The sequence below is a fragment of the Aulostomus chinensis genome, chromosome 22 (assembly GCF_037954235.1).
Source record: "Aulostomus chinensis isolate RoL2024-O1b breed Wild chromosome 22, RoL_Achi_v1.0, whole genome shotgun sequence".
In the NCBI taxonomy this organism is placed as follows: domain Eukaryota; kingdom Metazoa; phylum Chordata; class Actinopteri; order Syngnathiformes; family Aulostomidae; genus Aulostomus; species Aulostomus chinensis.
Window position 1 is genome coordinate 9,842,976 of NC_141341.1, and position 27,849 is coordinate 9,870,824.

General features: G+C 42.5%; 2 protein-coding genes and 1 long non-coding RNA gene across 5 annotated transcripts; 1 reads left to right on the forward strand and 2 right to left on the reverse strand.

The window, feature by feature from the left end:
• Positions 1-1,934: 1,934 nt before the first annotated feature.
• Positions 1,935-3,216, reverse strand: dpm3 (dolichyl-phosphate mannosyltransferase subunit 3, regulatory). The gene is made up of 2 exons (XM_086192650.1): positions 3,146-3,216; positions 1,935-2,907 (listed from the first exon to the last, which is right to left on the reverse strand). Exon 2 carries the CDS (start codon positions 2,881-2,883, stop codon positions 2,605-2,607), a length of 279 nt encoding a protein of 92 aa, XP_086048776.1. The 5' UTR covers positions 2,884-2,907; positions 3,146-3,216; the 3' UTR covers positions 1,935-2,604.
• Positions 2,456-27,823, forward strand: LOC147240686 (uncharacterized). Its single transcript, XR_015111129.1, has 4 exons — positions 2,456-2,935; positions 25,349-25,508; positions 26,494-26,601; positions 27,475-27,823. It is a non-coding gene; the product is annotated as an uncharacterized LOC147240686 (long non-coding RNA).
• On the reverse strand, positions 14,368-27,577 carry trim46b (tripartite motif containing 46b). 3 transcript variants are annotated; one of them, XM_086192649.1, is made up of 13 exons: positions 27,115-27,577; positions 26,286-26,611; positions 24,426-24,687; positions 24,048-24,237; positions 23,177-23,375; positions 21,702-21,848; positions 21,335-21,430; positions 20,205-20,458; positions 19,730-19,851; positions 19,185-19,523; positions 16,910-17,139; positions 15,807-15,874; positions 14,368-15,713 (listed from the first exon to the last, which is right to left on the reverse strand). In XM_086192649.1, exons 2-13 carry the CDS (start codon positions 26,307-26,309, stop codon positions 15,266-15,268), a joined length of 2,379 nt encoding a protein of 792 aa, XP_086048775.1. In that variant the 5' UTR covers positions 26,310-26,611; positions 27,115-27,577; the 3' UTR covers positions 14,368-15,265. The 3 variants fall into 3 exon arrangements, with proteins under 3 accessions (XP_086048775.1, XP_086048774.1, XP_086048773.1); XM_086192648.1 differs by lacking the exon at positions 26,286-26,611; XM_086192647.1 differs by lacking the exon at positions 26,286-26,611 and having other exon boundaries at positions 27,103-27,577.
• Positions 27,824-27,849: the final 26 nt, after the last annotated feature.

Below are 27,849 nucleotides of genomic sequence, written 5' to 3' on the forward strand. Positions count from 1 at the left end.
TCTTCAGGAACACAGAGTCCTTCTTTAAGAATCTTTCAAATGTTTTAATCAGAGTTTAGAGGCGGCAGCTTTAGGTAGTAAGTGCACCCCTGCTGACAGCAACAGGATTCCTGCATTCATCATATTTTTTCACAAGCAGTAGCTGGTCCTTTGATTGATTTTTCATGACAGAATTAGGCTTCAGACGATACTTTAAAGGGTTTGCTCTTGCCTTTTTACAGTTTGCGGTGTTCAGGTGTCTGAAACAGAATAATTTACTACTGACACATTTGAATGATGATTGATACATTCCACATGTTTGTGACTAAACCTGTAGGTTGTAGAAGTGTTTATTTTTATGTTTTAATTTGGTATCTATGGCCAATTTAATATTGGTTCCGATTTAAGGTGCATCTCTTGTGATGATGTTTTTTAAAAGTGTACCCCCATCACTATTATCGTGGCAGACAATGAAGCATAACACCACTTACGGTGATCAGAGCTGGAAACCTTCTACCTCTTTGCAAGATGTTGACTTTTTAACTTAGTCAGAGGAACCATAAATGTCCCGATTAGCTGAAGACATGAGCACAAACCAGTGAGGAAGGCTAATCAGCTCTCCATTTAACTCTATTCCTCCTCCTCCTCATCAGGTAGCTGAAGACTTCAGGTTAACAATTCCAAGGCCTGTTAATGCTGCTTTTCTAAAATGTTCCTCCCTTTTTAAAATGTCTGTGTTGACAACGCTGAATCTTTAAGAAGTTGATTGAAATTCAGCAGCATTTCTCACTGGAGGCGCAAACCTCTCACCTCTGAGTCCAAAGAGTTAGCGCGCCGTCATTATTATGGATTTCGTTGCTTCAGGTTGCTCTATCAGGTGCATCCTCTTGTGTCTCTCTTCTGTCAGCAGCCACGATGGAAGTCATGTAACATTTGCTTCAAATTAAATGCGGGGAGATTTAAAAAGTACATGAGTGTGTGAGGTCACTTGTGGGTCACCTCTCGAACATTTGTTTCTACGTCAGATTACGCAGATTTACACTTACTGTAATGTAAAAATCTAAATCAGGGATGAAGCTTACGTTGAGCAGGTTTCAAACAAAAGATTAAACAGAAAAGGCACAGACTGCTGTTCACATCAGCGTGCACTGCGTACGACCTATCACACATCTGATTTATACTTATGTCTGATGGCCCGCAGAACAGAAAGAACAGATGGATGTCTTCAAAGTCAGACTGGAGGAGAACGATGACAAAGGAAAGTGATTAACTATTTCACATGTGGCTACTAGTAAGAACATAACTGCCTACCGCGGGAATCCTTTGGTGTAATTGCCAAAGAAGAAGATTTTCTGGTAAATAACAGGTTGCCTTTCATCCAGGCTGCTCTAGCAACAGCTTGCAGACATTCATGGGGGGTGGTGTTCCAAGGCATGATGGGGCTGCAGCCAAACAGCACAACAGGCAGAGCTGCACACAGCGGACTGCCAACTCTTTTGCATTTGTTCTGAAGTTATGGGCACTTTTGAAAGCCTATAATGATGCCTTTGGCCAGGCTATGCTTTGTTTATGCACAGCAGGGACCCGCTGAAAATGAGCATAGCCAGCCTTTTCAGGCTCACACAAAAGAAATGGACTTGCCAACAACAGATTACTTAAAAAAAAAATACATATTTAGCTAACATTTTCTGATCGGAACAAGCATCGCAGAGGGAAGTGAAGGAAATGCTGTATAATGTATATTTCATGTTGCTAAGTACAAAATCAGACAAAGAGGTCTGGCACAGAGGGAGACCATGAGAGGTTGATTTGAGCCTTTATATCAACTGTTCAAGGCCAAGTGGGTTTCGCTTGAGAGAAGGAATGTATCATATTTGCAAGGACTCATGCACACACTCGTGTACCTCCTGGTTTGATCTGAGCACGCACACATACACATTTGTGGGCAGAAAAAGTGAAGAAAATAGACTCTGTTTTAATCAGGCTTCTACAGTAGCTGGAGGAAACATTTAGGACAATGGAATGTACCAACTTTTACAGATAAAACTCAATTTACACTGACGAGCAATCTCCAGACACACACGGTCGGTCCAAACCACCTAAACCGAGGTCAGATTGAAAAGACTTCTTCTGATTTCATTCTGATTGTTCCAAAGCGACTTTTCTGATTTCATTTCATGGTGTTTTAGAGACCAGCAACTTGTTACAGATGATAATTTAGCATACCAGACATGTAAATGTAGTGGTATCCCACAGGGAGGGTTTCAGCTAGTGCACTGTCAATTTAAGAAGCCTTTCTTTTTTTTCATCTAGTTGAGTTGATCAGTCAGACAACCTGCAACAGTCTAGTTTAATAAGAAACTAATTCAGTATGATCAGCATTTTACCATATTTGATGGGAAACTACCATTAGGCCTAATATTTCTCATTACTACAAGTACATCTGATTAATATATTTAAATGAGGCAAGCAAGCAAACAAACAAAAACTTATTGATGTTCTGCTGGTGAAAAAATAATGAGAAAAGTGTATGTTTAAAAAAAATAAGAGACAAAGTTCAGGTGACCCCTTAAATAAAAGGTTGGTTCGTGGTTCACAGTCAGTCTCGAGGGTTCCTCCGCGGTACTACATCTTCAAGCCCTTCTTCCTCAAGTCCTCTTTGGCTTCTCTGATCTGGTCCTGGAGCTCCTTTGCAGCCCCTTCGCAGTCATTGAAGGTGGCCACCCTGTAACCCACCGTGGCCAGAGAGTAACAGCCCAATGAAACCAGGAGATAGAGGGGCATCGGCCAGGCAAGTTCTCGGTAGGACTTCGGCAGACTCAGGTCCAACAGGTCGAAAGAGACGAAAGCCCAAACTACGACCACGACCGACACACCGACCAGCCACTCCATAAGCTTTGTCATGATGGCGGCTGCCTAGGAAACAACCTGAGAGAGAAGATGAAGGTAGCAGAAGGTAAGAGCCTCAATTCATTCTCTCAGATTAGCTTTAGCATGTCAAATTAGCATCATGTCATCTATACAATAACCGCGACACACGGGAAACGACAGCAGGGGAGACGCGGGTATGGCGAAAAAAAACAGCTGAACTCAAAAATAACACTTCGTGCTCGGGAGAATTTAGTTTTAAAATCCAGTATTATGAGAAATAACACGATATATTTACCTTCTCTCAATTGCCAGCTCAGCTCTGCGCTTAATGATGACGTAGAGAAAGCGCGATGTCTTGTGGGAAATGGGGTTGTTATATACTTCACACAGATCCTTGTTTATAAAAGAACTGCGACGTGACAAAAGACATACTGCTGTTATCAAACCCAACAACCTAAATGCCCAACATGAATAAACTAAATATATATATATATATATATATATATATATATATATATATATATATGAATAATACTGAAAAGAAAAAGGTCAGTTTAGAATTTACTATTGCTGATTATTTTATTTACTTCCATTACTTTTATAAGCATTCCTGTCATTTTTGCTTTGTGTATTTTAATATATCAAGAATGCACAATTTGTTGAAAGGTGTAATTCATATTTGACTATACTGCTGAATCACTCTGCGTGTGTTGGTGATTGGTGGTTTGCAAAAGAGTTCAGTAAGAGTAACACTGAACTACTTTGTTTTTTAATTTTTTTTTCAGTAAATCTCAATCATTGTATCTGCCTTTTATTAAAACGACTCCTGCTCTGCTAATAAAATAAACACCATGAGAAAGTTGCCTGCATGAGAGAGAGAAAACTATTTGTTTCAACTGAGGCCGTAATTGGTTCCCCAGCCAGGCTTTTAACACGCATGAGACCTCTAACAGTTTCTCTGTGTCATCCTCTTAATTTAGCAAAGCCATTTTGAAAATTGGATTACCATTAGCTCTAGCTTAAAGCTAAACATAAATACTAATTCAACATTTCCATTAGGAACCACCAGGAGCAAACGGTCATTTGATCTTTGTGGCTGTTTTGGTGCTGAGGGGCACGTCCGTGCATTCAGGGTGGTAAACTGTCCAGGTGCAGGGGGGGGCAGACCCCTCCAGGGTGAAATGAGGAGTAGTGGGAGATGTAAACACCATTCATTTTGATGGGGGAAGGCAGCCACCAAGAAATAAACATCATTCTTTGGGGAAAATTGAGTTATTCTTAGGACACAAGTGTTTATGTTTGTCTGCACCAGTATTAATAGTGTAAGTGATCATTTGCACGACTGCCAGAGGCGGCTGGCAGGTTTCTTCTGTTTATGCAGACTGTAATAAGCAAGAAACCAGTGTAGATTTACAACTGTATAGCAGAAACTGTAAATCTTTGAATCCTAAAATCAGCAATGATGTCTCCAAGTTCTCAAGTGTAGTTTGATAGATGCTTTATCTTTTATTTGGCTTTGTAAAACACTCATTATACGTGTTATAATTCCTCGCACCATGACGGATGCTTACATCAGGGGAACCTTCACAAATGTAGTCCAAAGTATTCTGAAAGTGCACGGATCGAGGCAGCAAACTTAGAGGCGTAACGTTTCGACACCATGTGTGCCTTCGTTCAAGTCAAACTTGGGACAATGTGTTCAGGCTACTTTTAGCTCATAAATACCTCTGGCAAGAAGGTCTTTCAGTGGCATTTGCCTTTTAGCAGGAAAAACTACGAGGCTGGTTTTTACCAAACCTGCCGGAGGGGTGAAGCATGGGCCAGAGAAGGACCCGCGGTGGCAACAGGAAGTAAAACTTTTTTTTTCTTTTCTTTTTTTTCCTACACTGATGTGCTCCTTGAGGTTTGATCTGTACCATCTTAAATTTGGTAAAAGTGTGATAAGATACTGATGATGGGTCACTGTGAAAACCGCGAGGCGGCCAGTTTCACCACAGAACACAGGACTGTTGCAACTGGACTCCCCGCGGTCAGACATCATTTGATCGTCCACAACATACGTGCTCTTCAATTGCCAGTGGCCGAAAGTTCCCCTTAGTGGACTTACGCTCTCTGAGTGTTTTCTAGTTACAATTAATTCATTCTTAACCTTTTTAAGATACATTTTTGAAATATTTATAAATTATTTATCTTTAGGATTTCAAAAACATGTCTTTAACCAAAAGCCGAGGCCTTACATTCTTAATACCGAAATCCAAATTATACCTCATATAATTTAACACAGTCGCCCATGTAGAAAAGCAACTATTCCTTTTCAGACGGAATTTTTTGATTTTGCGCTGGTTTATGGATTAATTCACAATCAAAATTGTTCTTCATTTTCTTTTCCATGAATTCTCAGCAAAAATGAAATCAACAAATGAAAAGGAAAAAGGCCACCCTTGATTTAACCATTCAGAGTTAAGTAACATTTCTCTGATTGTGCTCTGAACCCAGGTGGGATCACGCGTCTCACAATGCATCATTACGTAGATCCTAGTGTGTGATGAGTCCCGCCTGCGTGTCGCATCGGTGTGAGCAGCAGTGTGAGCATGTGCGACGCTCAGTGGGAACAGTGGAGCTGGCTTTTCTCAGAGTGTCTCACTGCCAGCTCCTGTTCCGTTCCAGTACTCAGGAAACCTGTGCTCCAGCCGAGAAGGCCTGGCAGACACAATACAACTGCCTGTGAGCGGGTGGGGCGATGAAACAGAGAGAAGGGCTGAGAGACAGAATGAGTGAGCAAAGAAGGAGACGGGGATCCAGGGTTAGAGACGAGAGAAGCTATTTTTGATAAAGCACCAGAAAAGAGAAGAGGATTTCAGAGCTGGGAGAGAAAGCTGAGAGGCCAGGAATGAAAAGAAAGGGTGACTAAGTGGACGAAAGAGGAGAGGGCAACAGAGAAAAGAGGAGCGGAGGGAGGGAGCAGACAGAGGAGAGAGAGTTAGACGGGGGGGGGGGTGAAATCAGGGGATTTGCAGGTGCAGCTTGAACAACCAGTGACCTTAATGGTGCATTAAATCCAGCTGTTGCTTATCCAGACTTTTCTTCAATCCCACTAACACCTTCAGCTGCGTTACAGACTGCATGTAGCACCTCAGTTCCCAAAACAAGAGTCCAGCAGTGCAGACGGACTGTGTGTGTGTGTGTGTGTGTGTGTGTGTGTGTGTGTGTGTGTGTGTGTGTGTGTGTGTGTGAGGGATTGTCAAGAGACAGAGTGATTATAGAGCAGATACTCACTCCTCGAGCGCAGAGAGGAGTGACTGCATCTAAAGGGAAAAGATTAGAGACATAGATAAATCAGGAAAAAGTGGCGATTGAAAGTTGTGTTGACTCTCTAGCTTTGTCAATATTAGCAGAGTGAAAGGTTCAGATAAGAATGTGCGGCAGTTCTGAGAGCCCCAGATTTAGCTAAATGATTTTTTTCTGTAATAACTCAATTGGTAGAGAGAGAGAAAGAGGGAGAGAAAGAAATGCTGTTGAGATAACAATAGAGCTGGGACTCAAAAACAGGAAGCCCTCTGTTTCCTGAGCTGTGGCCCATGGCAGTGTGTTCTGTTGTCATTAGATGTGGGTGTCGATGTGTTTGGGAAAAGGGAAGAGTGACTAAAAGTGCGTCATCGTGTCCAGGTTACAGGGACAAGGCTTGAAGATACTTGACTGGGACCACAAATAAAAAGTGGTGAGCCAGGCAAAGCAAAGCCAAACTGTTCAGGTCTCATTTTTTGATATGATTCTGATCTGCAAAGCTGAAATTGATTTAACCTATCAGCTAACAACTGGGAGATGGAAGCAGCGAGTCTCACAACTCCAAACCCTTATCAGCAGATATTCTAAATGATAAATGAAATCATTATTTTTCCTTTTTTTTTTTTTTTTTTACTCAACTTTATCCAGAAACTTATTTTACAGGGTTTGGTAGAAATCACATAACCACAGGAATTTTCATGGTTTTCTGGTCTTAGGAAAGTTAATTATTAAATCTGATCGTCAGGCACTCACGAGCCAGTAAAAGTGGTCTGAGAGCGAAACCTTCATTTTGTCTGTCGTGTGGATTTATGCTTTGTTGATCTAGCAAAGGTAAACACAAGCAACTAAGATGACAAAATATTCATAAATAAAACTACAACGATGAAGATGAAACAAACAACTTTTATTCCCTATTACTGTTCTATTTCATTTACCACGACAAGAAATATACCCATGCTGTGGATACCACAAACACAAACGTTCAGTGTAGTTTTATGTCTTTGTATTAAGCTCCGTATTTAACTTCACGGATCTGACACTGCTGCATACATTTATATGTGTGTCTGTTTTTTGTCTGCCTGCTCAGAACTGGGAAAAGTTTGTGTAATGACTTTGCAAGTTTAGCGAGAGTCTCTCAGACAGGTGAGGTGACTGCATATCAAAGCCGACGCATCAGGGTGGAGGTCCCGGAGATGCAGTTCATCAGGGGTCCTGAATTCCAAGCGGGGGCTCCTGAAAGTTCTGACGTTGATGAGCTGACTGCTCATAAATCTTTTCAAGCCATCATCATTTGGAGACCGCAAGAGTCTCTATCAAATTGCCGAGATAATAGTTGTGGGACCCCTCAGCTGCTTAGGGCCTCCTTAATGAAGTCTTGGGTGACTCAAGTGGGTGTCAGGTCAGAGTGTGGTCAAGTGTGACCAGTCTGAACCATGTGAGAAGAGCACTTGTCCTGCCCCGTGTGCCCCGAGTAAAGACACACACCTGTTTCAGCTGCTGCTGTGACGGCCGCGGTGAAACTGTGGAAGAATGCACGCCCACCCCACACCCCCCAATCACCACCCCTCATCCCTTCTTTCACTCTCTCTCCACGCTCTCAATGCTGTCCTAATGAATCTCATCACACGGCCTGTGTTTGTCCCACTTGTGCTTTGTTTGTTGACCTTTATAAGACGTCATTACTTATTATCTTCACCGGTTTTGTAATTCTGCCTCATGAACACAACCCCCTCAGACACAGCCCACAATGTATGTGTGTGTGTCTGATCAAATGCTTCTTGTCACTGTAACAGCCATTAACAATGAACAACGGGCATGAGCTCCATGACCCTCCCCTCCCCTCCCCTCCCCTCCCCTCCCCATCACCCTCTATCGCTCCTCTCCTTTCACCCCAGAACACAATGTCCTTTAGCATTACCATTATTGACAGTGGAACTAATTGGCACATGGTTATGAAAGTTCCCCCCGGGGACATTTTAAATTGGACTCCACATTTTCCTTGATAGGCCAGTCTGAGCACAGGACCTCGGGAGGTATTGATTATAAATGTATTAATGTGGGTCAGTGCGGTGTACCCAGCAAGGGGCACATGATGTAGAGCTGCACGTCTAGACTGGGTTCCACTGACCTGATGGTGTGTTTACATAACGGATGGTAATGGGAGAGGATGGGACTTCTGCCTAATTATCTTATCTGTCCACTGTACTGTTTTCTGAAGGTTGCGCAGGAGAAAATAGTAACTATTGAAGCCGTACGGGTTGATAGAATCTAATTGCAGTCAGCCGGACTTGTTCTCGCCAACACCAACAAACTTTTATTGACTTATTTCACTGACGTAATGATGTAATGTGTGTGTGTGTGGGGGGGGGGGGCATAGAGAAACTAGAGCATGCATCAGATAGCTAAACCAACTGTACATAAAGCTACACACAATCCCCCATTATGTCTGGCCGATAACTGCAAGCATCACTGGCTGCACACAAGATGTTGCCTTTGTCTCATTATATAGATCAGCGCTGCTTTGCATGAATACTGCGCATTCAGTCGTTTGTGTGTGGCGTCGATTGATCCGACAAAGTAATTACTTTCAAACAAGTTTGCGAGAGTTTAATCATTGTGAAGTGTGTCACTTATAATCAATGGCTGTCACTCAAAAGGTGCAGCCATTCGTTTTGTTTTATTTACGCAATTACAGATTGTTTTGGTGCTAGAAAAACCCATTAGAAATGATGCAGTCTACGTTTGTCAATGCTACTGCGGCTGTCGACTTTATTTTGAAAATGCGAAAGGTCAAGGATTCAAGGATTATGGATTTGTGGTGGGCAGCAGTGGGTAATACCCTGAAAGCTGATTGTTGGCCGCTTCAGGCAGGCGTGGCTGTCTGTCATTGCACCTAAATGAAGTTGATTAGGTGAGACTGCTGGTCGGTGGTCCCGTCTATCTCCTGTTCTGGACACTGGCCATATTGTGCACCACCACCACCACAGCCTTTTCCTCTCCTCTCTCTCTCTCTCTCTCTCTCTCTCTCTCTCTCTCTCTCTCTCTCTCTCTCTCTCTCTCTCTCCCTCTCTCCGCCCCAAGACTGCTTGACCTTGCAGAAATCTGACCGTGGGGCTCCTTGCAGCTCCCCCAGGCACCTGCCAACCTTTCACCCCTTCACTGAGTGAGCATCTGGAAGGTGAGGAGGGACAGACGAGGACGCGGGGGAGGGCTGTTGTGAAGTATTGACACGGTAACAGATAGGACTGGAAGTTGTCTGGTCACTGTGTTTTTTTCTCCTTCCACAGATTAAACACCACCTCCTCTGCCTTGTGTTCTGTGTACGTCTGCATGTTTTTCTGGGGGGAGTGTGTGTTGGGGGGGGGGGGGGGGCTCATCTTTTATTTTCACCTTCCCTGCTCTCCATCTTTTAGTTCTTTTGCTTAAACAGTACACAGGGATCACGCAGGCCAAAATGTATACACAGCTGGTCTCGACAGAGCTGTCCAGGAAACGTGTGGTTTACAGATCCCCTGTTGACATTCTCATCTGACTTGCCTTTCTCTCTTCAGGCACCTGGAATTTTAACTGTTCAGGGACTATTGACGTTCGACTCAGCATGTTGGTGGTGGAAAACCACTCAATCTGCACCATCCTGCCCGACTGACTGACGTTGTAAATGGACTGGTCACAAAGTATATAAAGCTCCATCAAAATTGGTGGTTTCTAACCAGCCGTGCAATGGTCCCTCACCTGCTCACACCATTTGATATCAAGAATTTTGTATCATTAGTCTCGCCAAAATGCTCCTGCACATCTCACTTTTATGGAAACAATAATATCCCAGTTGTAAAGTTTCAGACAGAGTGTAAAGACATATGATGTTACGCTAGCTTTAAAGTTACACCTCCATGGCCAAAGCGTTGTAGTATAGTTCACTTACTTGATCCAAAACACAGACTTTTAATGTTGAACCGTTCCTTTGAGTGCAGAATGAAATTGTTTCTTAAGGATGGGATATCCACGTTCTTGGTTTCACTTTGAAGTTGAAGCGATAGTTTTGACTTGGGGATATTTTCTCTCTTTTATTGCTTTATATTTGATATCTCTCATGTCGAATTTATTTCTTTTTTTTTATCTTCCGTCCGTGATAGAGCCTCCTTGACTGTATTTGTGCAACCGCAGTGGCCATAAAACATCTTTTAATCTTGTTAAATGTGAGATGATAAGATTGGCACAACTCTCAGTTCAGTCAATCAACCAGCAGCCGATTAGCATAGCTTAGCTTAGCCTAAAGACTGGAAACGCAACGTGACGTCTCAGCTGACAGATGCAATATACGGTGTAACTGGTGTTCTTAAATGTGTTGATGGGAGGTTTTGTTTGCTTTGGGTTTGGAGATGAAATGATTTTTACTGCTCTTTTAGGTTTTGTTTGAAAATGAAATCATGCTGGCCCATACGTTGAAAAACTCAGTGACAGCAGTCCCGAGACTGTTCAGCCTCATAAGAGGAACAAAGCTAGATTCATGGTGGAATGTCTGCCATAGGTTACGGTGAAGCCTCCCAAGAAATGTAACATCACTCCTCCTACACACTTAAAAATAGAGCAAAAAATGCTCCTGGCTGAGGGTGTAACCTTTTGACAGACAATTGTGTACCTTTTCAGTGAGTTTCAAATCACTTTGAAACCTGGATGTCAATCAAAAGATGCACTTTTGGCCTCTTAAAGATCAATATTTTACTTTTGAGGGAACATTTACAAAAGTGTACTTCAAAATACAGAGCCATTTTTGTCTCAGACTTCCATTTCCATACATATCCTCCCTACACATCCCCTCCTCTGGTCTGAGCTCTTTTCAGTATTATATTTATTTCAGTAAATGGAAGTTGTTTCGACATCTATTAACATGATCTAATTCAGTTTCCGCTGTAAACACAAAGAAACTCAACACGGTGGCTAAGCAGGGATGCGTTTCCATGTTGTGAATGTGAAGTGTAAATGTCAAAGCTGGCGTAGGTGACGTGTGTCAGCTACGGCTTCAACGTACAAATCATCACACTAAGGAGAGGGCGCATTTTAAGTTTGAGTACATTTTGAACATTTAAAACATTTAAACCATAAAATAATTCCGATAACAGCAATAATTTTGATAATATGACTTTAAGACCATTTCAAACCAACCACCAATAGCTGCAGCCTCCTACCCGACAGGCAGATTAAATCAGGTAGTAATGGTCTCCTGTTATGTGGTTTTTCATGGCACAGGGCACACAAATATTCCAATTATCTGCTGTATGCAAAATGTGTGCACAATTATTGCATCCATACTCAGTCCAGTATTTTACAGTGTCTATTCCACAAATCCAATAGGTGGGGATGTGATACTGGAGTGTAAATTTTAAATTGAATTAGCCCAGTGTCTTCTCTTCCAATTGCAGAGCACTAGGTTACAGTATGTGGCCATATGGGCTCTGTCCAGCATTACTGTCACCCTTCATTTGGTGTAGTGAGGGAAGATGGCCCCGCTACGCTCCTCAAATCCTCTTAACCAACATTTAGCTGATTGATTTTTCTCTTTCTATCTCGATTCAGTTTATCAATGTGATAAAAGCAGGAAGATGTGTATTATTAATGCTCTTCATTCTCATGGGTCAATAGATGGATGAGAAATAGAAACATAAATGTTTCAACAGTGGCTGCGTCCAGATGAATAACATCAACTTTATTGAATTTAAAAGGAGAGCAAAGTGAGTAAAAGAAAGGAATGATGTGATTCTGATAGAGTCCCCTTCCGTAAATACATATGGAGAGAGAGGCGATTATCAGTAGACTTGTCACTCTAGGAGACTTGTTTGTGCTCACGAAGATTAATGGTTCATCTACATCTTCAATCAGAAAAAAAATTCCACAGCTTAGTTGAGGTTTCAGATGGAAAAAATATGAGCCTGCAGCACAAAAACACTGTATTAATGTCTTTATTATGTCACCCACTGTCTACATAATTCCCACTGCAGGCCTCCAGTGCAAAGTTCTGCAGTAATGGGTTTCCCTCAACAGAGAAGTATTAAGCAGGTTCCCCCATCAATAATATTCCACTTCAGGGTATAGAAAGCACAGAACAGGTTCAACAAACAAATCAGGTCTTTTGACATGTGGTTCAGCTTCATGTTGTTTAAGACAGTTGGGTTAACGGATTCCAACAGACTCTCCTATGTGTTCTCCAGATGGCACCGCGCTCTCTGTCACAGATTGTATATGGCTTTTAGATCCTTCATGAGTACAGACGCCCCCACCCCCCCCCCCACCCGCCCCCCCCCTACTCTCCCTCTGAACTATACTAAATGATGATCACGGAGATTATGTATTGGTAATTCCTGCCAGGTCTTTAAAAGAATGCCCATGCTGTGTGCTTAATACACAGTGGAGGGATTATGCAGACCCCTACATGTGGTGTTGTGGCTGCATACCTCCAGTCAGACTAAACCCAATCTGTTACAGATTTGGACAAAAGAAAAAGAGGTGCTGCTAGTGCAAGAGGCTCATGGGTGGAGGGCTGTGCAATATTCATGCTGTACAGTACATTCTTCTGTATCACGCAGGGATCAGAGGTAAAGCCTTGGCGGCTGTATCTGTGTGTATTAGGACGTTGCAAAAGAACCTTGGCTCATGTTGAGACTTTATACTTTTATTTCTCTATTCTCTTCCCCCTCCCCAATTCTTTTATTTTCCCTATGTGGTTAAGGCAAACCCCCAATCCCCCTACAGTTCCCCCCATTCAATATGGGCCTAATTAAACACATATGTGGATTTTCATATTGAAGCTCATAAAAGGTAAACTCATGTGATTTACATTACATTTACATAAGGAATGCTAAGCACCTACACATGTGAGGCGTTAATACCTCCACTAAAAGCAGATGGTCATCACTATTCAATACTCACAGAAGAGGTGTTTCATTGGGCAAGAATCTCATAGTCAGGCATGACTTTGATTTGTGTAAAATTCCAGGAGTATATGATTTCCTATCAGGAAAAGGGTAAGAAGTTTAGCGCTTGATAGATGGTAAGAGGATCTTCTTGGTCTTTAGTGTGTTTTCAAAGGTGATCAGCCAATAGGGGGCACCATTTACACTTAAAACTCATGCTAACATGAGGGGCCACTTTGGGCTGAAAGGACGCATATTTTACACCCGCTGCTATTAAATCCATATTTATTGCAAGTGTGTTTAAACAGTAAAGTTAGATATACTGTGCGATTTCCCACAAAATCCCTCACACACTCGAATATAAGAGGCCGTTTGGCTGGAGAAGAACTTGGCTCTTATTAGACGTTATGATGGTTGTGCAGGTCAGCCAACATGTGTAAAGGCTCATATGCCATTAAATAGGTGATTCATTATCATGGCTATTAGTGGCCAATCCAAGTGTAACACTGCATGCATAGATTGAAATAAATCTAATACCCATTATACTTAATTACCTTGCTCTTCAGCACGTCTGCTTTTTGCAAACTGTATGGTTTTTTTTTTTTTAGGATTACATTAAAAGTAAAGACATTTATTCTCATTTTTTGCTTGCACTCTGCACCACTGCACTTTGTCCTCTTGTCACATACTTAAATTTTTGTCGCTCAGAAACAGATTTAGTAAAAGCTGAAGATTATAATCCTCTTGAAGGATTTATTGCAGGGCTGTTGTATTATACTCAATATCAAACCTGTCAGTGGTTTAAATGCTTATAAATGCTCATAAATCATAAATCTCATATACACACACACACATAGTATGTTCATGTTTCATGTTCATCCAGCCTGTTTTAGCTATATATCTGAAAGACTGAATCAAACTCCTTATAGATGTGTACACATCCTTGAGCAATATGATTCCATTTTTTTTCTGTTAGTCAGCGTTCTTTAAAAGCAAACCTTCAAGAGTTTAAAGATAATGGGAATTACTCATAATACCTTCTTTTTGTTTCAGCTTCGAGCAGCACATTTCTAAAACTACCAATATTCTACTTCCAGTGTGTCCAACATCTTTACAGATAATAAAAGATCCTTACAGTGTGTTAGGACAAAGTTGTGTGTGTGTGTGTGTGTGTGTGTGTGTGTGTGTCTGTGATGTCCTGCTGCGCCCTAGTGGTGAATCAGTGGCACAATTCTTAAAACATATGATAATTAAAATCAGAATCCCAAATGAACAGAAACATCAACAAAAGGAAACAGAAAGCATTTTCATTATTTAAACCATCTTTTTTAATCCCGTGTTTATTTGCTTAATCCATTTTTCTTTTGCAAACATTCTGCCAGCAGGTGAAATTTAAAGAATTTAATCTGCTTATCATTTTAAGAAGCGCTGCTCATCAACTTACAATCAAGCAGGGTTAAAAAAAAAAAAATCAGCATTGTTTGTGAGAAAACAACTTTTCCCCACCAGTCAATGAATCGATGTCGTTATCAGTCAAACCACACACACACACACACACACACACACAACACGCACGCACACACACATTAGGCTCATGTATTTGAAATACAAAATGCACAAACACAACCCCAGAACCTAGTGATTAGCTGTGCAGCAGAGGTGTAATTGGAGCATCTAATTAGAGTATTGCCTCATTATGCTTCTCCACCTCTAATTTAACACATCTACATCTCAGAACAACAGTAACTTTGGTTGGGCTCATGATAATATTCATCACCAGCAACTGTGTGTGTAAAACACAAGTTGTGTCATTGATGCAATAAAATAGACAAGACCTTTGTTTACTCACATAATGCTTATATCTTTAAAACATAAATGAAGCTTTCAGCGTTAAGGGCATGAGATGACAGTATGGTGCTGTATCAACATTACCTCTATCAATATGCAACATAGCCTGGCTACAAGTGCAAGCATCAAAGTTAGAATTACATAAGTGTTGGATATACCAGACACTACTGAAGCAAAGATTCTTGCAAAACTGCATAAACCCAAAAAGTAAGAAACTTAATTACATTGCATATTTGTTGCTATAGAAACAGTTTCTTGTACAAAGAAAAAAATAAAATAAAAAAAAAAATCGCTGAGAATTCTAACTTTTTGCTCTAGCTGAGTAAATACTTCAACATTAACATTCCGAAATTAACATGACCTCCAAAGGGTCATCAGTTATTATTTAAATTAGAGACGCGAGGTTGGATGGTTACTCTCCGAACTGGAGTCTGATCTGCGCTGCGATTGGCTACGAGCTCTTGCAGCTGCAGTGCCCCCCCGCCTATGAAACAGAAAGCTGGACACACGGGGCCGGAGCAATCCACATGACCTTCCCACAGAGGTCGCAGAGAGTGGGCATCATAGAAGGTGACTCGACCCTTCTCAAAGTCAAGGCACACACCAAGCCGGGGTGGCAGAGGGTAGGTGAGGCCTGAGGGTGTGGAGGGGCTGTTGCCGTTGGTGATGGGGTCTCGGTGACCATTCCCGTTGTTGTTGTGGTGATGGTAGCTATGCTGGGAGAGGAAGATCTTACCCATACCCATCGTGAGAAAGCAGAAGGGTGGAGCGGAATCCAGGGCGTCCTCTGCTCCACTGTCGTGACCGCTGTCGGGATCATAGCTGGGGTGAGACAGACAGATTATTTACCAAGTTTGCTTCCTTGTTTTTAACTGATCTTCTATCTAACTTCAACATCATAGTCTAGCCACTCACCGGGGACTGGCCATGTCCTGTGGTAGATGAAACCACTCCTGCAGTTTAGATTCCAGACCAACTCCAACCTGTTCAAAGAAGAAAGAGGAACTATTTCTCTCTTTTGTCATGTATGATACAAGCAAATTTTGGACTGGACACGTATGCTGAAGTGATTGTTATCTTTATACAGTCACTAAACTGTATAGGCTGGAGCCTATCCCAGCTGACATTGGGTGAGAGGCGGGGTTCACCCTGGATGGGTTGGCAGTCCGTCGCAGGGCCATCGGGAGCAATTAGGGTATCAGTATCTTACTCAAGAACAGTTGGACATGGTCACTGGGGGAAGTGAGGATCGAACACAGCCACTCTACCTTTGAGCCATGCCGACCCCATAAGGTTAGATGTGATGTCATGGCAAATTTTTCATTCTACATTACAAATATTGCAAAGTGCTGTTGTACTTCTGTACCACTTAGTGTTGGTGTCCTTCAGTCAAGGGGATCAAAAAGACATATTTGGACATCCGTTGTGTAATTAGAACTTTGAAATAAAAATATAAAATGAAGAGAAGAAAGAGAGTCCACAAAGAACACACCAGAATACATGAGGGAGAGCAAAAGTGGGCGTGCATGACATTGAAATTTACCAAAAACTTCATTAGTTACTTTAGTTACCTTACTTAGATCACTTGAAAGAGATCACATAAAGAGTGCATAAAGGTCAAATTTTACAGTTCAGGCACAAAGATGTCCTGTCGTAAATACCCAAAGTTCTTGATAAGGACAAGATTAGTTCCACAGCTCAGTAACAGCAGCACGGTGTCGTGACCCTGCCAAAATATTTTATCTGACAGTTTCATTGGAGCCCTGCAGGAACCAGCGCTGTATTTTCCTGCACGCCCACTGAGCAACAAAGAAGGAGGAGGGGCAGCCGGTATCATTTCAATCAAAAGGAATATGCTGCAGTGTTGTCAAAGAGCTGAGCAGAAGGTTGTTGATAAAGCAAAACAAAAGATATGATGCACTTCTTACAAAATGACATCATCTAGCAAATTTAAAGCATTAATAAATACTTCAGAGTCGGACCTAACAACGCTCTGTTCTAACATAGCTTGCACTTGCCTTCACAAGATAAGACCCAGGCTCCACTGAGCATGCCCAGTAGTGTCGCCCCTGTGTAATGGCCACGTCTCCTACCAGGAGGTCTGAGGTCAGGTGACAGGAAGTGAGAGCATGGTCAGCAGCCTGCAGCAGAGACAGACCAGGCACGCTACGGGCACAGCGCTGCTCCTTGCTGACCACCAGCCGGTCGGCATGGAGACCCCAGCGAGAGTCCAGGTAGAAGTTAAGCACTGGGGAGAGATGCCATGTGAGGAGCAGGAGGACGTAGCAGTTAAAATGAGACAGAAAGTAGAAGCAAATATAAGAGCATTTTAAAATGACATATAGGGGGACTCAACAGAGGGAAAGTGGTACAGATTTACAGTCAGAAGCAGCAAGGAGAGGAGAAATGAGAACAAGGAGCAACCAAGAAGAGAGACAATAAGAGGAACAGAGGGCAGGCATGCACCTCCTCCCACCAGCACTGGAATAACTAGAAAAGGACACTGATCCATACACTGATGACTCAGGGAGTCAAATACAAAAGCTATTGCAAAGAAGCTCTGGTAAGGGTTGCAGTATTTTCCAGAGGAGGGAGCATTTGCAATAGCAGGAGGGAGGAAAAAACAGCCTACAGGGACACAAGGAATTGACCAGCCACTCAACTTGACCATTAAAAAAAACCCTGGATCTGAATGGGATCCATGTTGTTAAGCCTGAGGTCTTAACAAAGTGCAAACCTCATCACCGCGGAGACAGATCTTGTAAGAGGAGGTAGACGGGTGTAAATGAGAGTGGAAGAACAGGGGATGCATGGGATGACCACAAATAGACAGAGAAGAGGAGATAATTCTGCAGCATGGGGTCAGAGGGATGGCTAAGAGATATGGATGCACTTCTTACGTTCCGTAGGAGGTATGAGGGGTTGGCGGCGTGGATGTATAGCGCAGAAGAGGATGACAAAGCTGTGAAATGAAAGTAAAACATGAGAGAATGATGAGGAAATAAAGAGAGTGAGGGTGCGTTGAAGGAAAGGTGGAGAAAAGGAAAATGGGGATGAGCAAGGAAAAAAAAAAAGAGAATGAATTATCAAGTGCTCACCACGGTAACCATCTTAAAGCTTTTATCATGACTGATAAATGATAGCAGGTGTGAGCAGACGAATGGGTCCTGGAAGACATCTTGCTGTGTGGATATAATGAGATTTTTTTTTTTTTGTAGCTGTCATAAACTTGTCATGGATTTAAGTGGCTGTAAGTAAGAAAAAAACAACAGAATCACTGCTGGTTGGAAGATTAGAAACACATTCTGGACCTGCACGATACCTTTCTTACATTTTAGCTTTATTAGCAGCGTGAAAGATGAAGGAGAATTCAAACACGAATAAGTTCTGAGTATTTATTGCTTTGTTCTTTGCAGAATGTCTTGAAGTAAACCTGAAAAATCATGCAATCTTATTATATTTTACAGAATGGCAACTTTAATTAATAGTTACATGTGAGTAACATATTCATGGCACCGTATCAGGGGTGGTAATTCTATCTGCCACTGTTTCACAGAGACGGTACGTTACAGTAACAGCAGAGGGAGTGGTGCACTGAGCGTACGTCTAAATGTTGACTTGTGTTCGACAAAGTTAATTCTAGATGAGTACAGAGTTATTGTAATAGTTGGAAGACAATTATGGAGGTATTGAGGAATATAAAACAGAGGCGTGTTTTTTAAAAAAAATCAACAGAATCATCATTTGAAGAAAGTTGTAAAAGTGGCGACATTTTAGGGGCTAACCTAATCTGACACTTCTCGTTTTCTTACGGCTTGCCTTCCTGGCACTAAAATTAATTTCCTGATATTGTTAGAACGCATGCAAGCTCCCCCAGCAGTTCTATGGAGTCATTGCTCGTGCACTGAAACTCAAAGATGAACTCTTTTACAATATCTAAATATGAATTACATGTAAAGTCTTTTCTACTGCTCAAGCTTTTTGGATTAATATCTCAGTGTATGTATGACTCATAACCAAGGTGTGGTGTCTGACAGTTCGTGCCACGCCTTTGGACACAAATGGGGCCAAAGGAGGATAGAATGTGTTGGGTTTATTGTTTTGTTTTGTTTTTTACATGCCTGAGTTGTTTGGACTTGAACTGGTTTTACCTGTTGAAAGGGTAACCTCATACTGTACCCACAGAGAAGGGTGTCTACTCTGGTATTGGGGAGGATGGCAAATGTGTCTGTTTTCCAAGAAGATGGCAATTCCATTCTAGAAGAAGAGCTACATAAGTCAGTCCGTGCTCACCTGGTGCAGGCGGCGTGTGCAGGTACACCTCCTCACTGTATTCCCCATAGCCTGCCTTGTTGCAGCCTCTCACCCGGAGCACATACACGCTGTCCATCTCCAACCTGTCGATCACGGTGCTGGTCCCACTCACTTCATCCAGTCGCTGCCACCCCCAGCGAGCAGCAGATAATCCCCCTCTGATCCCGCCTCTGGATGCCCCTCCTGGTACCACACCGCGACGGCGATACTCAACAGAAAAGTGCCATGCGGGTGCAGATTCCTGTGGCAGTCGCCAGCAGAGGAAGAGCTGGTCATAAGCCAGAGTATGCTGGGTGTCAATCACTGGGGCCAAAGGAGCTGTGGCAAAAAATAGAGTTTCCATGAATAACATGGTCAGAGTAACATGTCTGTTATGAGACAGAAGAGGTTTAAATCTATGATATAGCAGGTCCTGTGGAAGACAGGAACAACACCACCACCACCCCTTCCTCTTAACTCTGTATTTTCCCCCTTATCTTATTCCCTCTCTCTTCCTCTACCTCCCCTTTCACTCCCCCTCTCACCCTGGATGAAATGCAACTCTGTGAGTAGTTTGAGCTCCTTGGAGACGTCCAGCTGGAAGTGTCTGAAGGACGGATCGGCGGCCAGGGCAAAGTGCTGGAGATTCTCAATTGCCTTGCTGAACCTGGTGCAGATGGGAAAGGAAGGTAGATGTTTATGTGCTGCTTCCATCAAGGCTGGTAGATGGGTGAGACAGATGGAGAGGGCAGTAAATTTATATGAAGGATAAAAGCATTCTTTTATGTTTTTGTTTGTCTAGATTTGTCCAAACCATTCTTTGGACATGTCTTTTACATGGATTCATTTGGCAAAACAACTCAAATATACTATGGGCCTCTGCAAACACTAGATGTGTATAAAACATGTTTTATTTATAAAGGAAAGACCACAAAATGAATCCAACAAAGATGGGCGGGGCTGATAGAAGATGTCCTGATCTCGACAGAGAGTCGAGCCAAAGATAAACAAATTGAAAACCTGTTATGAGTCTGCCGAGCAGCCTGAACAAAGCAGGGCTGGTCTGTTTCTTTCAGCAGCTCCTGGGTGAACGCCATGAGCCCTGCATGCTCCAACAAATTCCGTCTCTCTGCCACTTGAGCGGCCAATGCCTCGCCTCGTTTTTGCCGCGCCACCTCCAGCGCTTGGGTAAGTGAGGCGTGGCGTTCAGCCAGAGCAGCCGTGAGATCCCTGATACTCTGGGCCAGCTGCTCTCTTGCAGACACGCTGTTTACCTGGTGATAAAAAAAGACAACGAAAAACATCTTCACATATCTGAAAACCACACTTATGTATGTCATCCCACCCTCAAGCCAGGTTGACTCACGCAGGCTTACAACTGACACATCTGCCACATGTTTTGAGTTTCGGAAACAACAACAGATCTAGCAATGCTGTGCGTCTCCATCATCCGGTTTTCACAATTTTGTTGGACTAAATCTCATAAATACACGTCGAACTACAACATTGCAGAAGGGTTCTGCCTGCATTCAATTAATAATAAATCAATGTAACTTTTTTGTTTCTGGGAATCAATTAAATAAGCACTTATTGCAGGAAACATGTAATAAATTAGATTAAAGCCAAGGTTGTCATAAATAGACACGAGTTAACTAAAGATGTGTTGACACCAAACAGGTCCGATCATGTTTAAAACCGGTGGAAATATAATAACTCCACCAATTACGTCCACCGCTAATAACCTCATTTGGTGTGAAGTAGCTCCGTGGTTTGTTTGTCAAATCAACTGTTGCACCAGTATGTTTCTATCAACCTGTACCAACAAAGACATAAACCAACAGGTGTCTTGATTTTAGCCTTCCTTCACCCTACTGATTCATGAGCAATAATAAAAAAAATACAATGGCCACTAAAGAGACCATCATCTGGTGTATGGACAGATAATAATAAAATTACACTATAAAATATAATATCAATAAAATATGAAGTTTACAATGATTTACTCTCATGATGGCAATTCAATCAGGGAGATTTTTGTGGCTGCCTGGCAGAGAGTGAATACATGGGAGCCTTGTCAGTTGTTTTGCAGTTTATTGTCAGGGTTTAATTCGATGTTCTGCAACATTCTGTCTGCCCAAAGTACTAATCACCTCAGTCTGCGTGATGGCGCTCTCCAGCTGTGTAATCTGTGACAGAACTGTGTCCTGGTTGGACAAAATGTAGTTCAGCTCCTTTGTAATCTTCTCCTGTTGCAGAAACACGACATAAAAGCAAGTAATACACAGAATTGTATCGTAGTAATTGTATTACCATTGTAGTGCTGCGGTGCACATTGCTTGAGCATCACATTTTTTTAGCATCATATCACTACATCAAGAGGATAACTGGAACGACAACCAAGCAAAATATATCGTACATGCTGCATATTGATAGAATTATCACTTAAAATAATGTGGCTTCTACAGTGTTCTTGTTTTTCTCTTTTAATGGCGTCATATCATATTGTCCGAGTCGTACCTTCAGGGCTTGGTACGCCTGAGCGACTGGCAGGATTTTGTGTCCGGTGTGCAGGCGGCGCAGTTTGCAGAGAGGACAGAGCAGCCGCTGACAGGACCTACAGTAGAAGTGCAGTTTCTCCTGGTCGTGCTCCGTGCAGGTCAACACCTGATGACGACAGCCAAATTAGCTAGAAGCAAGTTTATCCCAAGTATCGTTTCACCTCAGGAGAGAGACCATGGTGACAGGTATCATGAAGACGTATGCGCACGGGTATGTGTGTGTGTGTGTGTTGTTTCATATGATTTATTTCAAACCAAATATTTTGGATTTTGTTACAGTGGGTGCATGAACTATAGCCCAGACACGACCACACATTAGATACATGGGATCATATTATTATAATTATAATAATATAAAAATAATTTATATTCCATTTTAAATAAACAGAAGCACAAGGCCAAATCAGGACCTGAATCAGGATCTAATTCCAGATTCACATTTTGTCTCTTTCTAAATTGTAAAATTATGATTGGTGCAATATCACGAAATTGGTATAATCTACTCAGTACATCAAAAAGGAACCACACCTCAAGCTTTTAGTGGCTTTTGGTTTGATCTTTCTACACAAACACGCTTATTATATTCGGGCACTCCCAATTAAAATGCATGCTTAAGTGGTGACTAATGGTTTAAGGTGAGAAACAAGTGTGGCGTCTATCTGACACGCTGCATTAAAATTTGACATTCAAAATGGAAACAAACTGGGGAGGAGCACGAAAACCCATTGTGACATGATAAGACAAGTTGGTGTCAAAGAAAAACGTCTGTCTCAACTGTTCTAAATTCGCTTGCGACACATTCTGAATTTCAACAGCTGAACTCCCAATAAAGCGGATCCTAATGACACGTATTTATTTTTCAGTTTGAAGACAACAGGATGAGAGCGACTGCTTCTCACGGCTAAATGTATAAGCGCGATATCATCTGATGAAATCAAACCCCCATTTAAATACGATGACTCTGCGGTGCTTTTGGTCTGTATTTGCATGCAAAATAATCACTCAGATAGAAAGTTCAAAGCATCAGACCCAACATATTCCACCCTGCCTCTTTACCCCTCAGTGAACACCGAAGAGAGGCGTAGCTCTCTTTCGTAGAGCAGGTTTGTTTAAAAAAAGAAAAAAAGAAGGGAGATTGGCAGCAGTGATTTGAATCGCTGCAGCCAACAGCCAGCAGGCCTAGAAGTGTCCACAAAGAGTTCCAGGCAGGAGCAGCTGCTGTGTAGAGTGCTAGGACAAAAGGGAAATTAATATAAATTTGGATTAGTTGGCTTAATAGGAAACCAGTTTAAAATGTTTACACCAGCCAACAGCTATAAAGTGGGACAAGTTGTTTTCCAACATTATGTCATTCTTTTATCCGTGTGAATACTGTGAAATCTATGTGCTATCTAAAGACGTGTAGATTAACTTCAGGGGGTTACCGTGTCTTACCTTCGGCCTGAAGTTGAGTGTGGGCAAGATATGTTCATGCTGCGCCCGTGGCGTCCCCCACGGGTGATAGAGCTTGAAACACTCGTTACAGAAATTGGCCCTGCAGTCAGCGCAGCCTTTGGTGGCTTCCAGAGCTTGAGGAGGCTTACAGAACTGACACATCACGGCCACGCTGCCCAGGCTGACTGTGTGTCTGTACCTGGTGGGGGTCGTGTGTAGAACAGAAGAGAAAAAAAACAAACAAAAAGAGAGTTCCCTTAAAAAGTTTGTTTTGGCAATTGTAAACAGGTGTCTTGAGCTCAAGATGCATTTCTACTTCAGCATCACTTCTTTGTGACTCCTGAATGCAGAAAGAGCCAGCTACGAACCAAAAACAAATCAAATATAAAACTTCTGTGCTGAAGCTTTAGTGAATTTGGCGATGTGATTTTGGTGATTTTGTGATCAGATGTCATTTACTCAAAGCTACCAGTCCAACTAACAAATAGGCTAGCGTTTTCATAGGAATGGCCAGAAATGTGTCTTTGCACTACATTATGATGTCAAAGGGAAATTAAGGGCATTTCTGTGAAACTTTGTAGGAATCTACACTTGAATTCTGGAGGAATGACCAAAAAAGGGATTTTACAGTTCCTACCTTTGACCAAACAAATCTCAATCAGTCTGAATGGACTTTGTACCAAATTTGAAGGGAAATGTTTCTGAAATACCTTGCATCACAAAAATTATGAAAACAGGCAGCCCATAAATGTGAGGCCGCCCTCAGCCATGGCTCTTGTCCACGCAGAGGAACAAAAACTTTGTGAAAGTGAGTGTGTGTGTGTGTGTGTGTGTGTGTGTGTGTGTGTGCGCGCGCGCGCGCATTACCTACCGCTCTACTATCCGCTCCAAGGTGAGATTACGCAGACAGTCAGTGAGTCCCTTCTCTCCCAGCTCCACATCGCGACCACAGGGGATGCACGGGAACATCATCACCAGGGGTGGGCCCTCCTTCCGGCGGCGCCCTGGATACGTTCCATACCCTGGAGACCTGGGCATGGATGGTGATGGTGGGTGGGGACCTAAAGAGGAAAAAACATTATGACCCTTTTGTCCCTTTTGTCTTTGGATAGTGATTTGCAATGAAATCAAACATGAGGATCAAAATGCCATGCAGAACTACAAGTTCTGTTACCTGTAAGAAAGCATTTAAACTGTCTCTCTGCCTCAGCAGATTCAATTTTTAAGAAAAACTGAAGATAGTCCAAACCTGCCCGCAGCACACGGTCAATGGGACGTTGCTCTGCTTTAGGCGTAGGCCTGCGGGCCTGTCTGGGTGAGCGGGTGTTGGGAGTGGAGGCTGGGGAGTTGGGCTCTGGTGGAAGCTCTGGAGGCGGGTAACCATTGGCCACCAAGACCTCGGAGGCACACATGAGGCAGACGCTGTGAAGGCATGGCAGGACCACAGGCTGTTTGACAATGTCCTTACACACAGGGCAATGCAGCTCATGCTCCAGGCTCTTCATGTTTGACTGTGGGAAGAAAATAGTTGAGTTGCTATTATGACAGGAGAACATGCTGAGACATGCAATTAAAGTCAATTCTGAAGGTACGGTGAGGGTGTGTGAGCAGTAAGAACCAAACAAACACTTTCAATACCTTTGCAAGCACTCATACCACTGCTTTAAAAATGAAGTATTGCGGTTTCATAGTTAAAACTTGCAAGAATATCAAAGAGACATAGTATTAGAGTAGAACATAAGCAGAGAGGACAGGCTGAACTGTCCCAGACAGGCGGCATGGAGCACCAGCCTTGTTAAATATGCACAAAGGCCAGATGTTAATTATTCAGCTATACTGCTGAGAATGAATCGCTTACCTCTGCATATGATGTAGCTCCCTTTAGAGAGAAGCTTCACGACCATTAGAGATGCTCATATATTTTGAGACGCCGTTATTTATGGAAAATTTGTATCATTCAAAAGCAAAAGGGCCATATAGTCAGAAAATTTACGGCGATAACATATTCAATTTCAGTCGATAGCAATGATTATTGATCGTTTTGATGACCAAGATAACATTTGTTCGATATCCTCATGATGGTTAGCAGTTGCAAGGAACAGAAACATAATTGAAAATGTACAGTCTTAGACAGTATATGAAAAGCACCATTTTACTGTCTGGTCATTTCAGTTAAGAGCTCCTCATAGCCGAAGGCGGCGAGGAGCTCAAGGACATGGACGTGACAGAAAAGGACACACTAGCCGACAAAGAAGCCTGTGACCTCATAACTTCCTCTGCTGTGCCTGCCCAAAGTGAACATCACCGCTCCCAGATCCCTGGTAATGTCCTGGTACGTGAGCTTTAGGGGTCAGTCTTTGATGAAGGAAGCGCAAGTGAAGTATTTGACATTTTTGGGTTGTTATTTATTTATTTATTTTTTTAGTTATTTATCGTGAGAATGCCCTGCTTCCTTTTGCTTTCACCAATGCCCTTGACACTCAACCTGCAGCCAAATCTAGCGCAGCACCAGAAGCATCAGCGTTTCGTCTGTGACACATTGAGTTAACTTAAAAAAAAAAACAACAAGAGGAGACAAACTGACTGAGTGAGTGGGGATTTTGTCACTCTAGTGTGATGCAGTGCCGGGACTGCTTACCACAGCAGCACACATCACATAAACTGCTCTGACTCGGATTTATGTAAAAGAGGCTCACGCTTGCCTGAGAATTTAAAGGCTAGTTAGCTCATATTACATTCACTCAGCCGGATGGATGGCAGGAAATGGATCGTTTCCATGATCCATTTTGAACATAGCATAATACTTCACATTACCCGAGCAGAGACACGTTCAGTTCCCTGGACTGGATTAATACAATAACCTAATTCCCTGGTCCCCCTCAGTCTCTGTGTCATCCTCCAATGTCAACCCTGGTCTGTCGCTCCCTCTCTCTCCCCCTTCTTTCTCCAGCCATTTCAAATCCTTGAATTAAACCATTATAATGCCACCAACGTAATTCAAGCAGGCAATAGCGCGACAAATAGCTAGGCCGCTGCCTGCATCCATTTCAAATGCATGGTTCGCACTGCTGATGCTGAGCCCGGCGTGGCTGCAGCAGCGCATCCTTACCTTCACCTGGAACCTGGGCGCCATGACAGTAGCCTAGACACGCACATTCCCAGCATAGAGGGAGCGCTATCTCTGGAACAAGGGGAGGGGTCTGAGACTTTACATCGCCTGCGAAGAGTGGCTGAGTCGGGCTCTCGAGGAAATTAAAAGATGCATCATGTTTCCCCTGTAAGTGCAGGGATGTTTCAGTGTGCTCTCTCTTGTGCAGGTACCTGGAAACCTTTAGACCTTAATTGTTACCATCTCCGTATTTTGACTCTCAAGCGGCTGCACGCAACATCCTCTCCTCTCGTCTCCATGGAAACGACCATCCAGAGTAAGCCCCCCTCCCAAAAAAAAGAGAAACGTCTCATTTCATGCAGGAATTTTGACATTCGATGGTTAAACAGCCTCGTGTTCAATCCCCCAAAATTACACACTTTCTTTTAAGTCTGAAGGAGAATTTTACTGACAGACAGAGGAGCTCCGTTTATGCGGGGTACAGAAACGCGACGAAGCTAGCTGCCGTTTTTTTGTTTTGTTTTGTTGTTTTTTTTTTACCAAAGGGGAATAATAAATAAAAATCAGCCCGCACGTAACACGACATTTTAATATCATGACATATAATTTGAAAGCAGCTAAATGACAAATAGGCCTATGTGACAGAAATGGTCCGGCTGCTGCTAAAAGAAAAAAAATGGAGACGCGCAAGCGCTTAATTAGGTGCTTAATTCGAGTAAAAATATAGAACGTTTTAATATTAAAAATATGAAAATAAACCTCTAAACCTTGACAATAAACCTTGACATGAATATCTGGCGACAGCACGCATACTCACACTGATACGAACCAAAGCTTCCACGGTGGATGAGGCTGCTTTTAAATCCATCCCTTCCATTTTAAGAGCTGCCTCTTGTTGACATCATCTGGATCCGAACCGCCATGTATGTCGGCAAAAAGTCATAATAACATCTCAAGTTTGTGCTAATTCGGTCGTCTTGATAAAACAATATTTCTCAGTCGACCGATTGGTAAATTTGTGGTTTATAATTTTCAAATGACTCTCGATCCAGACATTTTAAGAGCATCAAATCATAAACGTCACCTTGTGATCGTCAAAATAATGAAAACCCCGCTTGCTGAATTTATTGTTGAGGTCAATATCCACGCTGACCACTAACATATTCCGGGGGCTTTCTTCCTCACCCAGACATCCCGCCCCCTCCCTCCTTCCCCATCTTGCAGCGGATTTCTCCAAACGATGCGTGGCAGAGAGTCGTACGACCGCTGGATGTCACTGGAAGTGAAAGTAAGACTGAGGAAGCGGTGTTTTTTTCTCACTTATAATACATTTGCTTTCCATTTCAAGCCTGTCTCCGAGCTGAAAACTTCGAACTCCAAAATCTGTAGAGCAAGGATGGAGGCTGTGAGGTGGGGGCTCTTAAATGAAAATGCCACAGTCGGAATTCTAAAGGGAGAAATTTAGTGCCTCGTAAAATGTCCCGTGTGAGCTGGATGCTTGGGTTTGTTTTTGTTTCATAATCATTTGTAGATTCATTAAAGTATTAAACTACAAACAAACCAA

Coding starts and splice junctions, on each gene's coding strand:
- dpm3 (XM_086192650.1), bottom strand. CDS start 2,883: ATGACAAAGCTTATGGAGTGGCTGGTCGGTGTGTCGGTCGTGGTCGTA.
- trim46b (XM_086192647.1), bottom strand. CDS start 27,162: ATGGAAGGGATGGATTTAAAAGCAGCCTCATCCACCGTGGAAGCTTTG. Junction 21,849..23,176: donor CACTCAACTTCAGGCCGAAG/GTAAGACACGGT, acceptor TGTCGTCATCAG/GTGTTGACCTGCACGGAGCA. Junction 21,431..21,701: donor AGGCGTACCAAGCCCTGAAG/GTACGACTCGGA, acceptor TTTCTGCAACAG/GAGAAGATTACAAAGGAGCT.